The sequence below is a fragment of the Cydia amplana genome, chromosome 26, assembly GCF_948474715.1.
Source record: "Cydia amplana chromosome 26, ilCydAmpl1.1, whole genome shotgun sequence".
Lineage (NCBI taxonomy): Eukaryota > Metazoa > Arthropoda > Insecta > Lepidoptera > Tortricidae > Cydia > Cydia amplana.
In genome coordinates this window covers 3,977,598-3,991,539 of record NC_086094.1, presented here as the reverse complement: position 1 = coordinate 3,991,539, position 13,942 = coordinate 3,977,598, and the positions used below count along the sequence as shown (strand labels likewise).

The following is a 13,942-nucleotide window of genomic DNA, read 5'->3' as shown; positions in this document are numbered from 1 at the left end:
AAATGGGGATATACCTAAAAATCAAATTTCTGAACGTTTCACAGCTACCATAAACTATAATCCTCAAGACTAAGGGTCGGTTGCACCAAACTGTTCGTATCGTTAAAGAGTTCGCTAAATTTTTATGTATGGAAAGTTTCATAGTAAACCGCCGGCTGACGTTGATCAGTTTGTCAAATGTGATTAGTGCAACTGGCCCTAACCCTTTGACGGCCAACAGTCAAGTTACGCGCGGCTACAGCCCAATATCAACCTTCGTGCATTCCGACAAGGTTCACAATGACGCGCCGCGCACGATAGGCGTGGTGTTCAAAGGGTTAAAGCTGTGTCCAGACGGGCTGGGCAAATCGACCGATTTGATCAGGAAAATAATTGGCGTCAATCTCCAATTTAATCACCAATTTAAGATTTATGGTGATATTTGAGCCCTCTAAGTTAAAAAAAATGCTCCAAAACGAAAATACTACCGTCACAAATTGGTATTCTTGCGTCCGCACCCCATTTTATCGGTAATATCGCCAATTCGCTAGGTGCACGACTGGTGCTGCCCTCATTTTGGCAGACTTTCTACGTTAAATCTTATGGAGTAAAATTAGTTCAAGCGGCTGCCGCTAGTACCTAGTGCTAGTCCATAAGATTACCTGTGTTTGTGACGATCAGCGCCACTTCCTCCTCCACCGACTTCGCACCTTGCCAATATCGGTCATAATCGGCGGTCGAATTCTGCGAGCCAAATTGGCGTTTGCGTCCGCACGTCCCGATTTGATCGGACGATTTCATCAGATCGGCGAAAAATTGTCTCGTCTGGACACAGCTTACACTCCAGCTTCAATACTCCAATCAATAATCAACTGTACCACAGGTACCAACTAAAAGCTCCAATCAACCATAGAGAAAAAAATACATAGAGTGCTCACTCCATACATCAGTTTTAGTACCAAAAAGACTATTAGCATCTAGCATCGAGTAGCGGAACTATCAGTACTGCTACTTGACAATAGATGTAGCACCGACCGGAAAGTCTTATCTCAACAGCATAAGACTTTCCGGTCGGTGCTACATCTATTGTCAAGTAGCAGTACTGATAGTTCCGCTACTCGACGCTAGATGTAGACACTGAAATTAATAGTCTGAACTGATGTATGGAGTGAGCACTCTATGTATTTTTTTCTCTATGAATCAACTAAGTCTCCTGTCCCTGTACCGGTTCCCACGCGTCACCAACTATATACTCGTCGTTCTGCTCCGCGTACATAGCGACATCTTGCGATATTTCCACCTCAACAACCTCCTTCTCACCTACATAGAACTCCTTGTCCGCGTTGGCGTTGTGCGCGCGCAGGTGGTAGTTCAGATGGCTGGATTGTTTGAACCTGTAGCACAGAATAAATAGTACTAGGTACAGAAGACTCACTCTCTAACAAAACGCGTCTGTTACGATCAGCACAGATATGGCCGCTAGGTGGCGACAGCGCCACGCGCGGCTTATGGCTAGCCACCAAAATTGGTGTGGAACGGATGTACTTTTAGCTACCTGTAGCAAAGCGACGAAATCGCGGAGAAAACGCCTGCCTGTCAGGAATGCTGACAACGCATTCTATATGTTGGTATCGAAAGGTTATCTCGAAGAGATCGCTCATTCGCGACGCGATAAGACTGCATGTTGTTTACTTCTACTCGTAATCAGGGGTCCCGTTGTTTCCCATAAAGTTTTAAGTCATAATGTATTGTTTGTCATATTATCATTAGTCATAAAACTGAAACCGTTAACATTTCATGGTTTTCGTTAGGTTATCCCATTGATAGGTTAGGTTAGGTTAGGTTTGTTTTATGACAATCCTGAAAAGTGACGCGTTTCTGAACCAAATGAATTATGAATAACAAAAATTCGGACAAACAATACATTATGGCTTAAAACTATTTGGGAAACAATAGAGACCCCATATACACATTGTATTTTGTATTTATCGATATACATATGTATAATGGGAAGTCGATAAACGATAAGTCCCTATGACAACTCAAAAATGCTACGAGAATTCGGGGCTCTAGTGATTATAGAGGCAGATGGGCTTTTTTTTTGTCCCCTACACTTTTTTTTCAAATTTGGGATTTTTTATGTTATTTCTACTCAGAATCACGAGCTCTTTCTATCCTAATAGGAGAAAAAAAGTGTCCTAAGGTTTTTATTTCCATTACGTCACCATTTCTCATAGACTTTGTATGGCGGTAGCGAAATGGAAAGATCGAAAAATGTATGGAAATTTTGGGACACTTTTTTTCTCCTATTAGGATAGAAAGAGCTCGTGATTCCGAGTAGAAATAACATAAAAAATCCCAAATTTGAAAAAAAAGTGTAGGGGACAACAAAAAAAAACGCCCAGATACAAACCGTTTCTGACAGATGGCGCACTGAAACGGGGCGACGTGTGTGTGCGTGCGCATGTGCTGTTTCAAATGGACGGACTGGCAGAACTTCTTATCGCATATCACGCAGCGGTACGGCTTGACTTTGGTGTGGATCCTGAGGTGCTGGTCTAGGCCTGGAAATCCATACCAATAAGTTTTTGGCAAAAATTTCATTTTTGGTACAAGCTTTAATCGCTGACTGTACTTTTCTTACGACAGACAACTAATACTCATCGTGACAATTCTAAAAACCCCTAACACAATTAGGTTGCGTTGTTTCATCACAGAGTTCCTATGGCCACCTCCTGTCTCCATCATCAGATCAGCTCGATGGTACCGTATTATTGCATTGTCACCCGACTTACAATGTATGTGAGCAAACATATATATCGCAACACATTCTTATACCTATAGTCACAAAGGTGTATTGCTAAATTTGGTTTGCTAACAAGTGTACCTATCGCAACACATCCTTATACCTATAGTCACAAAGGTGTATTGCTAAATTTGGTTTGCTAACAAGTGTACCTACATTCGCCATCAGATATATCGGAGCGGCCGAGGTGCTCAAATACATCTAAACACGCACTCTAACGCCTTGACAATAGAGGCGTGTCCAGTTATTTGTGAACACCTTGACCGCTACGATATATCTGATGGCGAGTGTACAGTGCGTGGAAAATAAAAGTAGTAAAAATTGCGTTTACAGTACGTATGGTGCTACTTTCCTGCACTAGTGCGGGAATAAGCACTTTACGTGCCTATGTCGAAAATTAAAGGGCCATATGCACTGTAAAACGTTGTACGATACTACACGTGCGAATAGATAAGTCGCAACTCATGTCGATTTAAAACACGACCGAAGGGAGAATTTTAATTTATCACCACTCGTTTCGAATTTCCTCTTTTCCGCACTTGTATCGTAAATAACTATTGTTATCACAGACAAGACATCCTCTAGACAGCATAGTCGCGCTACCCCGTTTGCCACTTATACGGTAGTTTTACTCCATATTCGAGTCAATCCCGTGCCGTGATTGGTCCGTGTCTTTGAACGGACCAATCACGGCACGGGACTCGCTCACCTCGTCCCCCGCACCCCCGTATTTTTGGCAGCATCGGTTCCATGAAATAATTGCTCTAAACTCCGTCTAGAGGATTCCTAGTCTATGATTGTTATTTATTGATTTGTTACCTGATTTCTGCGTGAAGGCTTTAGGGCAGAAGGTGCAGGGGAAGGGGCGGTCGCCCGTGTGCATACGCATGTGCTGTTGCACGCCGCCCTGTTGCATACATTACATCAAATAATAGCTCATCCATTAATTACATCACATGAATTTCTAGGTTTTTTGACCCGTCCCCGCCTCATTGTAACACTTGGTCACATTTGGCAAACCTGTCCCCCGCTTGGTGTGACGTCACATTTTTTCAACAAAATCGGCAAATCGAATTAGTTTTACCTATTATTCATATTTTATCAAAATATTTTAGAAAAAAATAAATATAAGTAATTTTATAACCCAAAACTGATTAGGAAAGAAAATTAATCGAATAATAGTTATTTTTACAGTACATATGGCACTTGAAAATTTGACATTCGCACGAAAAGTGCTATTTTACGCACTTGTGCGGAAAAGTAGCCCCATATGTACTGTAAAAATGATTATCATTGCTAAAACTTGTTATTTAACTAGCTAATTAAATAATTAAAATAAGTTAAAGTGACGTCACAAAGTTTGTGACGTCACCACTAACCTGTTGCGTGAACCGCTTGTGGCACACGCTGCACTCGTACGGCTTGAGCTTGACGTGCGCAGAGTTGGTGTGGTCGGTCAGCTCGTCTATCGTCTCGAAGCCCTGACCGCACACCTGCAATACAAAGTTAATTACAGAATCAGAACGTTTATTGGTAAAAGCTATGTTATTTTACATGCCAGGAATTGGATAATAACGTATTAATATTTACAAGATAGGGTAATTCGCCAGTAACTGGCCACCGGCCAATAACTGGCCACCCTAAACTAAAAATGAATTCTATTCACCTGTAAACTGAATTCATTAAAAAATATATATATATATCTTTATTTCAGAATATTAAAAATTCCATACAATATTAAAGATAAAGATAAAAGATAGTTTATTCAAGTAGGCATAATTACAATGCGCTTATGAACGTCAAATAAAGCTAGGTAGACCGGCTCCAACCCTACACCTCTGCCCCGAGAAGATTTAAATCCCCCCTCAATTGGAGGAGGGTATCCCAATATGGGACCGGCAACAAACTCGGCGCGACACATCTTTTCAAAAAAAATTTTACATCTTATAATTAACATGCATTACGAGAAAATAAGGAAAAATAAATACAATTTAAATTACTATAGAATTCATGCAATTATACACATAATGTGTAATAGAAATTAGATTTAAAAATATATACGTATATACATATTATATTGTTAGTACTATAATACATTACAGCTACATGTACAATACATGTATAATACATTTTAGTATAACGTTTCAATAACTGGTCAGCCTTCAATAACTAGCCACTTTACCCACCTTAGCGTACTAAAATGAATTCTGTTTATAGGTGAATAGAATTCATTTTTAGTTTAGGATGGCCAGTTAGTAACAGGTGGCCAGTTACTGGCGAATTACCCTACATATTAATATTTACAAGATATCTCACAACTAGGTATAATAAAATTTTAACACGCAGACAAGTATGTACAGTCAATCTAGGCGTCCAAAGTTAAAACGGCCGTTTTTGTTTTGAGTTCATAGATTGACGAATCCAGCAACATAGAAACTAGTTTGATATATTCAAAAGGTACTTTAATACAAGATACAGTACGTAGCGGCCCCCTTTTGTTAATATATTTCGTTAAATTTAAACAATCACGATTATTTAGCAGTGGCGCTAGTGTGCAAGTTGATGGGCTCTTAAAATACTTTCCTTTGGTCGTGTTTTAATTTATCGCCACTCGTTTCCTTGTATCGTAGTGTTCTATTTTGGAATTTTAAAGAGGGCTTCGGGACATATACTTGGTCAAGCAGATCTTGTCAGTAGACAAAGGCGGCAAATTTGAAAAATGTAGGCGTGAAGGTATATCATTCCATAGAAAATTTGAATTTCGCGCCTTTTTTAGGGTTCCGTACCCATTACCCAAAGGGTAAAAACGGGACCCTATTACTAAGATTCCGCTGTCCGTCCGTCCGTCCGTCACCAGGTTGTATCTCACGAACCGTGATAGCTAGACAGTTGAAATTTTCACAGATGATGTATTTCTGTCGCCGCTATAACAACAAATACTAAAAACAGAATAAAATAAAGATTTAAGTGGGGGCTCCCATACAACAAACGTGATTTTTGACCGAAGTTAAGCAACGTCGGGCGGGGTCAGTACTTGGATGGGCGACCGTTTTTTTGCTTGTTTTGCTCTATTTTTTGTTGATGGTGCGGAATCCTCCGTGCGCGAGTCCGACTCGCACTTGGCCGGTTTTTACTGACAGGATTTGCTTGACTTTGAATAAATGTCATATACTAAGTAAAAGTGACCAAGGCCTCCAGTGCCCCAGGCTGGAATCGAACCAGCGTCCTCTGCTATCGCGGCAGGTGCCTGAGCCATTCGGCCACCGGGCCACAGCGGCATAGGTCGAATTTTTCCAAGTATATGCACTTCTTACTGAAGGCTTATGGCGCCCCCTGGCCACCTCTAAAGTAGAACAGTATAGTAAAGTAGAATAGTTCGACCTTTCTAACTGGATCATCTCAGGTGATACCGAGTTAGCGAGAGGCACTGACAATCCAACCTCTAGACTGAGCTTAGGCCAATTCTTTCATGAAACCGATGCTGCCAAAAATACGTGCGGGGGGACGAGGTGAGCGAATCCCGTGCCGTGATTGGTCCGTTCAAAGACACGGACCAATCACGGCACGCGATGGACTCGAAGATGGAGTAACGCTACCGTATGTGTGGCAGAGGGGGTAGCGCGACTATGCTATGTCTAGAGGTTGGATTGTCTGTGGCGAGAGGATTTGCTTGATCAGCCTACTTTTTAGGGTTCCGTAGCCAAATGGCAAAAAACGGAACCCTTATAGATTCGTCATGTCTGTCTGTCTGTCCGTCTGTCCGTCTGTCTGTCCGTCCGTATGTCACAGCCACTTTTCTCCGAAACTATAAGAACTATACTGTTGAAACTTGGTAAGTAGATGTATTCTGTGAACCGCATTAAGATTTTCACACAAAAATAGAAAAAAAACAATAAATTTTTGGGGTTCCCCATACTTCGAACTGAAAGTCAAAAATTTTTTTTTCATCAAACCCATACGTGTGGGGTATCTATGGATAGGTCTTCAAAAATGATATTGAGGTTTCTAATATCATTTCTTTCTAAACTGAATAGTTTGCGCGAGAGACACGTCCAAAGTGGTAAAATGTGTCCCCCCCCCCCCTGTAACTTCTAAAATAAGAGAATGATAAAACTAAAAAAAATATATGATGTACATTACCATGTAAACTTCCACCGAAAATTGGTTTAACGAGATCTAGTAAGTAGTTTTTTTTTATACGTCATAAATCGCCTAAATACGGAACCTTTCATGGGCGAGTCCGACTCGCACTTGGCCGGTTTTTTTGCTCTAATTTTTGTTGATGGTGCGGAATCCTCCGAGTCCGACTCGCACTTGGCCGGTTTTTACTGACAGGATTTGCTTGATCAGCCTACTTTTTTTTTCATTTTTTTTTTAAATACCTGGCAGACATGAGGCGCGCTGTCGGCGGGCCGGAGCGGCGCCTCGCACACCTGGCAGCGCACGCCCTTGCGCCGGCGCGTGTGCTCGTCGCGGTGGTGCGCCGAGTACTCGCAGCACGAGAAGAAGATCTGGTGGCACGTGCCGCCCGGCACGCTCGCTGACGGCTGGAGACACTCGAACGGACCGCTGGAACGTTTCATTGTTATGATGACACATGTTGAATTTTATAACGAAATCTAGTAAAATAGATAGCAAACGAGCAATCACAGTAATGTATATATTAAAAGCGCTGGTAGCCTAGCGGTAAGAGCGTGCGACATTCAATCCGGAGGTCGCGAGTTCAAACCCCGGCTCGTATCGTACCAATGAGTTTTTCGGAACTTATGTACGAAATATCATTCGATATTTACCAGTCGCTTTTCGGTGAAGGAAAACATCGTGAGGAAACCGGACTAATCCCAATAAGGCATAGTTTCCCCTCTGGGTTGGAAGGTCAGATGGCAGTCGCTTTCGTAAAAACTAGAGCCTACGTCAATTCTTGGGATTAGTTGTCAAGCGGACCCCAGGCTCCCATGAGCCGTGGCAAAATGCCGGGATAACGCGAGGAAGTAGAATGTGGATATTAAAATAAAAATATTACAAAAATACAGGACCTAAAAGTTTCAAAATTTAAGTTTTTTTTTGGCATCCAAAAACGATAAAAGTAAGGGTACCGTTCGATTCCTTACATTTCATCCAAAAAAATATTATATTATTATATTATATTGTTTAATACACTAGCAGCTAAAAGCTGATGCGTGTATATCACTACACTTAATTTTTTTAACCATTAATGTTAATTTTTTTTCTTGTTTTAAGTGTTTGTCAAGTCTGTTTTTAAAACTGTTCACTGAAAGGGCACATATCACTGTTTCTGGTAACTTATTCCACTTGCGTACGACGGTGCATGTATTGTATAGCAACTATATACATAAACGCGATATTTCACCGACAAAAACGCAAATTTCTTGTTTTGTCCATACTACAAGATGGGCTCCCGGAGACCTTGACGTCACGTTCCCTTATCGTTTTGTTTGGGGCGTCTCGCGAGTGAAGTGCGACTGTCGGCCTTTGGCTACAATTTCTGACTTTTGTGTTACTTTAATGCAATGGATCCATATAGACATTTGATCCTAGAAACAAACCCGATCGATTGATACCATAAATGAAAATTAGTCATGTAGCCTATTGTTATGATTAGAATTTATTTACTACGAGCAGTACGAGCCTTTTTCTTCAGTCGGTCCCTCGATACTAAAGATCGTGACATTATATCCTTCTGTTGAAGACCACCACCCATAGGGTTCTGTAATATGAGCCTATAGTAGAGCTAATACCGGGCAACTCGGATCCCCAAGAGACCTCCCTGAGGTCTTACTTAATGTCAAAGGTCAGATAGGATACCTCGAGGAGTTGGGCTGGCAGAACTACCATTCTGTTGCCAGTCGTCGAGTTGCGAAAAATCGCCAGAACTACAATACAATACCTAAAACCTAAGGGTTTCCACCCAATAAATAGGGTAGGGTAGGGTCCGGTTCCCGAGATACAGGCTGCGCCTAGTTTGGGGCCGACGGATATTAGCTTAGTTGTAAAATCTAATTTATGATAAGTTCAATCTGCTATGTCGATTTGTAAAAATGTTTGGTAAATAAACGAACGAAAACGACGAATTGTATTTGTTTTGTATTTCACTACTAGTCAAATCACTTTCTTTTTTTGAACTGTCAAAACTATTTTGCTACTATGGAATTTATATGAAACACTAGCATGTGTCGTCACAATCAAATAACCTACTCTTTATAGTTTTACACGGGTTTTAAAATAGAAATTGTGTTTCAAAATTACTGCAGTCCACGTTTCTCTATTAATCTTCTGGTGCTTTATTTCTTGCATGGTGTAAAATAATTTATTTTTTCTACTACCGTACTTTTATTTGTCATTTAAAAGGTCGTACACACACCTTTAAACCCCTATGTTATAGTTGTCAAGACAAGTCTTTAGTCTATTCCCCAAAAAAGTAATTGTGCATACACGCAGTATCTTTTTGGTACTTTTACGATACTTCGTGTAATCACCACTTAAAAAATATTGTATGAAATATATTGTTGCCAACCTAATTTTAATTGTCATCTCTGACAGATGAGTACTAACTAGTAGAAACAATAAAATTGCTTCAGAAGTTAGAAACGCGCATGTGACACCCGTAATATAGCAAGATCCATAGACTACGAACACCGCTTAGCGTTGCTTGTTAGTCTCCATAGGCTACTGTGGCCAAAATCGAGAAAAAACTGTCCAAAATTGTAATTTAACTAAGAGCAAGTACCAGGGCCTCATGAGTTACAAGAAGGTGTCGCTGACCAACCGGCCGTGGGGCGCGGGGCGCGGTGGCCGGGTCGCGTTGAATGAAAAAATTCTATGAAATACAGTCAAATACCCTAATATCCAAGGCCCGTTATTACATGGAATGCGTAGGACTCACGTGATGGGCTGAGCTTCCTTCTCCTTCCTCATGACCACCACCTTTTCCTTGGCCTTCTCAACCTTGCGCCGCTTGGTGACGGTGGCAGTCTCCGCTAGCTCCTGGTCCTCTGCTGTTATTTAAAAAAAAAGATATACAAAAATGAATAAAAACACACACACTATAGTTCGTTTTTTTAGCATTAGAAAGAACTTGAAAGAAGGTAAGCGATTTTGACATGTCTTTTAATTGAAAAACACTTTATAAAAATCAATGACTATTACTTATGAAAGCAGAAGATTATAAAAGATCGTATTAGATTCATAATTGTTACATATTTACCGTAACTTATTTTTAAAATGTGTTTTTCAATTAAAAGACACGTCAAGATTGTTTACCTTATTTCTAATGCTAAAAAAAACGAAGTATAACAGTACTTACTAATCTGATCTGTTCATTAAATTGGCTAGTCTGTGCGGAAAGAGAAGAGTCGTGAAATGTATGTGGTCTAATACATTATACGACTATTCTCTTTCTGTACAGACTCTATAAACTCATATTTTTTCACACATGTAAAACAAAATCCAAAATGACACACAAACACACATAGGACCATGGGCAACTTTGTATGGAGCCTGGACCCAACGCCAACAGAAATGAGAGTTAGGTCAGTAGATAGGTATTTCTATGTACTTCATTTTGTTCTATGGGCACCAAGCGGAATTCCATTGCAGAACTGAGATACATATTGGTATTTTAGTCAAAACGTCGTCACCCTTATTACCTAGGCAATAGAGTCTACGTAAGTAAATTAATTGCTGCAGGGTATAGTGTTGAGTCGCTCACTCGTGAGGCACCTCATTTGTACCACTCATTTTGTTAATTTGTCGCAGTACTTCGTACCGCAAAAATGTCTTACTTCACTCCTCTATTCATTTTACTTGATTCTAAAATTATCTTTCTCCTAAAAGTTCTATTCTTAACCTCCAGAATTGCACTACAATTAAATGTTACTATTTATTTATTTATAAAGGAAGTGATGAATACATAAATATGTATATACATTAAATATTTTTGTCGCCGTTGGAATTAATGGAATAGTCGACGCTGAAAATATGCTAGTACCTCACCTCATTTGAATTGTAACACCTCATTTTAGAAAATGAGGTACTCATACAAACTCATTTTAAATTGATGTCCTACCCATCACTAGCAGGGTAGATGTTGCCTTGGTGCCTATAGAACGAAATGAAGTACAGAGAAATACCTATCTAATGACCTAAATCTCAACTCTGTTGGTTTTGGGAACATTTTGACGCATAGTCCTTTGAATTCTAAAGATGAGCACAGACTGTTGTTGTTTTAAATATTACTAGCAATCCGCCCCCGGCTTCGCATGGGTTAACAAATTATACTGCACTATATAATTGTATTTGCATGCATTTAAGTATGTTTTATTGCAAATAAACTGATTGATTGATTGATACCAGGGATGTTGCGGATGCCGATTTTTTGACATCCGCGGATGCGGATGCGGATGCGGATTTTTAAAGGCTCACATCCGCGGATGCGGATGCGGATGCGGATGTCAAGATAGTACCATAAAAAACGTCAAATATTACATTTTAGTAATTTTTATTTCAAAAAACCGGCCAAGTGCGAGTCGGACTCGCGTTCCAAGGGTTCCGTACATTAAGTCCCACTCACGCTTGACTGCTCATTTCTAATAGTTTTTTTTGGTTAATGACTAAATTACCTAGCAGTCTAGTACTTAAGCCAATGCTAAGACGTTCCTGTACCGACCTGTTTCACATCCGCATCCGCATTAAATCCGCATCGATTTTATGCGGATGCGGATGTTGAGAATCATGCGGAAGTTCCGCGGTTGCGGATGCGGATGCGGATATTCGCAACATCCCTGATTGATACATAAACCTTCCTCTTGAATCACTCTATCTATTTAAAAAATCCGCATCAATATCCATTGCTTATTTTTATAGATCTAAGCATACATAGGGACAGACAGCGGGAAGAGACTTTGTTTTGTACTATGTAGTGATTAGATACAACCAGGGCCGGATTGCATAATAATTAATAAAGTACAAGATAATACTATTCATGATTTTACATACAAAATCACTAATAGTACCTATTAGCTTATATTTTATTATACAATAGGCCCCAGAAATCTACAGGGTGCCCAGTAATTAATGGATAACCATCTAACCGCCAACAGGGCACCTTAGGCTGGTCCAGAAAATGCACTTATAGGTCTAGTAAAAGTTTCGTGGTTTTCGAGATAATCGAACTTTTCTGTCTTTTTTAATAGCACCATACTTCAAATTTAGATCGCGCCCATATTCATTTAGTGTAGGAGTGTAACTGCGTATTTAAGTTGTATCCACATGTTTAATCTGTAAGCTCGAATGATGGGGATGTATTGTAGGTATTATTTATCAGCGGCCTAATAGAAAAACAAGCACATTACAGGTATTGAGGACATAGAAGCTCCGGCTAATCTAACCAGTTTAGTATGTTTAACGCCCCACCCACAGACAACACATCCTCCAGACTGAGCATAATAGCGCTACCCCCTCTGCCACAAATATACGGTAGTTTTACTGCATTTTCGAGTCAAAGTGTCTTTGTGTGACGTCCGTGTCTTTGAACGGACCAATCACGGCACGGGACTCGCTCACCGAGGTGACGAGGACGAGTCCCCCGCACCGCAGTATTTTTGGCAGCATCGGTTTCATTAAATAATTGCTTTAAACTCCGTCTAGAGGATTCCTTGTCTATGGCCCCACCACTGTAATTTACTCACCTTTGATAATGATGTAGCTGACGTCGGAAGAGGCGAGGCTGGTGAGGCTGGTCGGCTCCATGACGGACAGCATCTGCTCCGTGCGTTGCTGGATAAGCTGGTTCTCCGCTGCGATGCGAGCCTTCTTGCCCTGCAATATTTAAAAAAATGTAAATATAGCCTTAATTATAGGCACACATACAAGTCTATGCATTTGGTATATATCAATGTCCGTTAAAATGTAGTCTATGGATGACAGTCAAAAAAAATTCATTGACACCTCATTCATAGGGCTGCCATCTCTAAATTCGCCGAACACGAACATAGACTTAAAAAACCCTGACATTTGGCGTAAACGTTTTCCCCGGACATGTCCGAAAATAACTTCTAAACCGTGTCCGATTTTTCCCCGGATACTTTTTGAAAACTCCCCCGGACAGCCTCCAAACTAGGACAAATCCGGGGAAACCCTGACGGATGGCAGCCCTACTCATTCATCAAAATCAACACAACAGTCTTAAGACACACAAACAACACACACACACACTGAAGAACACACTGTAGTGGGCTGCTAATTATACTACACTTCTCATTCTCATAGTCAGATAAAAATGAATACTCACAGCAAACAGTTCCTGTGTCCACACATTTGGGTCCCCGCTGGCGTACGCGTCAATATGCTCCATGCGCGCATGGTTTCCCAGCGCTCGCTCATTGGCAAATGATTTGCCACACAGCCGGCAGCACACTGTGTCTTCTTCATCCTCCACTAATTCTTTCTGCAAAAAAGACGTGAAGCTTTAAGAACAAGTTCAGTTCTATTTGGTAGGAAAGAGATGAGAATTTCGTACTTCTTACCTTTATCTTAGTGATTTTAGGAGCTGGCACAACGTTAACCAGCCGAATGGTCTTCTGCTGGTTAGCTAAACTAGACATGCTTGTAGCAAAAGGATCTGAAATGTGAGAACATAACTTTACCAAATTACACGATCTAAAGCTTCTCGATTCTGCAACTAAAGGTAAATTAGATTGTTAAACTGCTGTCAAATAAATAATATGAAACTCACATGATACAATCATTGTAAATGTAAAATACAAAAGCAAAATAAATATTCGAAAAACTAGCGGGAACAAGCAATTGACAAATATTATTTTTTATTTACAAATGCACGGGCGTGGAGGCAAAGACACAGAAAAAGTAATTTATTTATCGATTCGTGTAAGTAACCTAAAGAAAATGCATTTAATTAAATAACTTTATGGACAAAAGGACGATTTGTAATCGTAATACCAGAGAAAACATTGAATTTACCTCGTAAAAGTAGAAATCCAAAGCCTGTCGGAATAGATTGGCGTTTGTTTTTTTTTAATTAAAAAAAAGAAATCGAAAATAGAAAAAGTAAAAATTAAAAAAAAAACTTAATGGCGATTCACAACAATGTCAAAATACACTTGACGTTTATCGGCTAAA

The 13,942-nt window shown here is 40.1% G+C and overlaps 1 protein-coding gene across 1 annotated transcript; it reads right to left on the bottom strand.

The window, feature by feature from the left end:
- Window positions 1–1,183: 1,183 nt before the first annotated feature.
- On the bottom strand, window positions 1,184–13,760 carry LOC134660045 (zinc finger protein 778-like). Its single transcript, XM_063515745.1, has 10 exons — window positions 13,539–13,760; window positions 13,330–13,424; window positions 13,095–13,250; window positions 12,493–12,622; window positions 9,690–9,801; window positions 7,168–7,354; window positions 4,165–4,278; window positions 3,605–3,692; window positions 2,393–2,543; window positions 1,184–1,373 (listed from the first exon to the last, which is right to left on the bottom strand). The coding sequence occupies exons 1-10, from the start codon at window positions 13,549–13,551 to the stop codon at window positions 1,184–1,186; spliced, it is 1,236 nt and encodes a 411-aa protein (XP_063371815.1). The 5' UTR covers window positions 13,552–13,760.
- Between the last annotated feature and the right edge of the window lie 182 nt (window positions 13,761–13,942).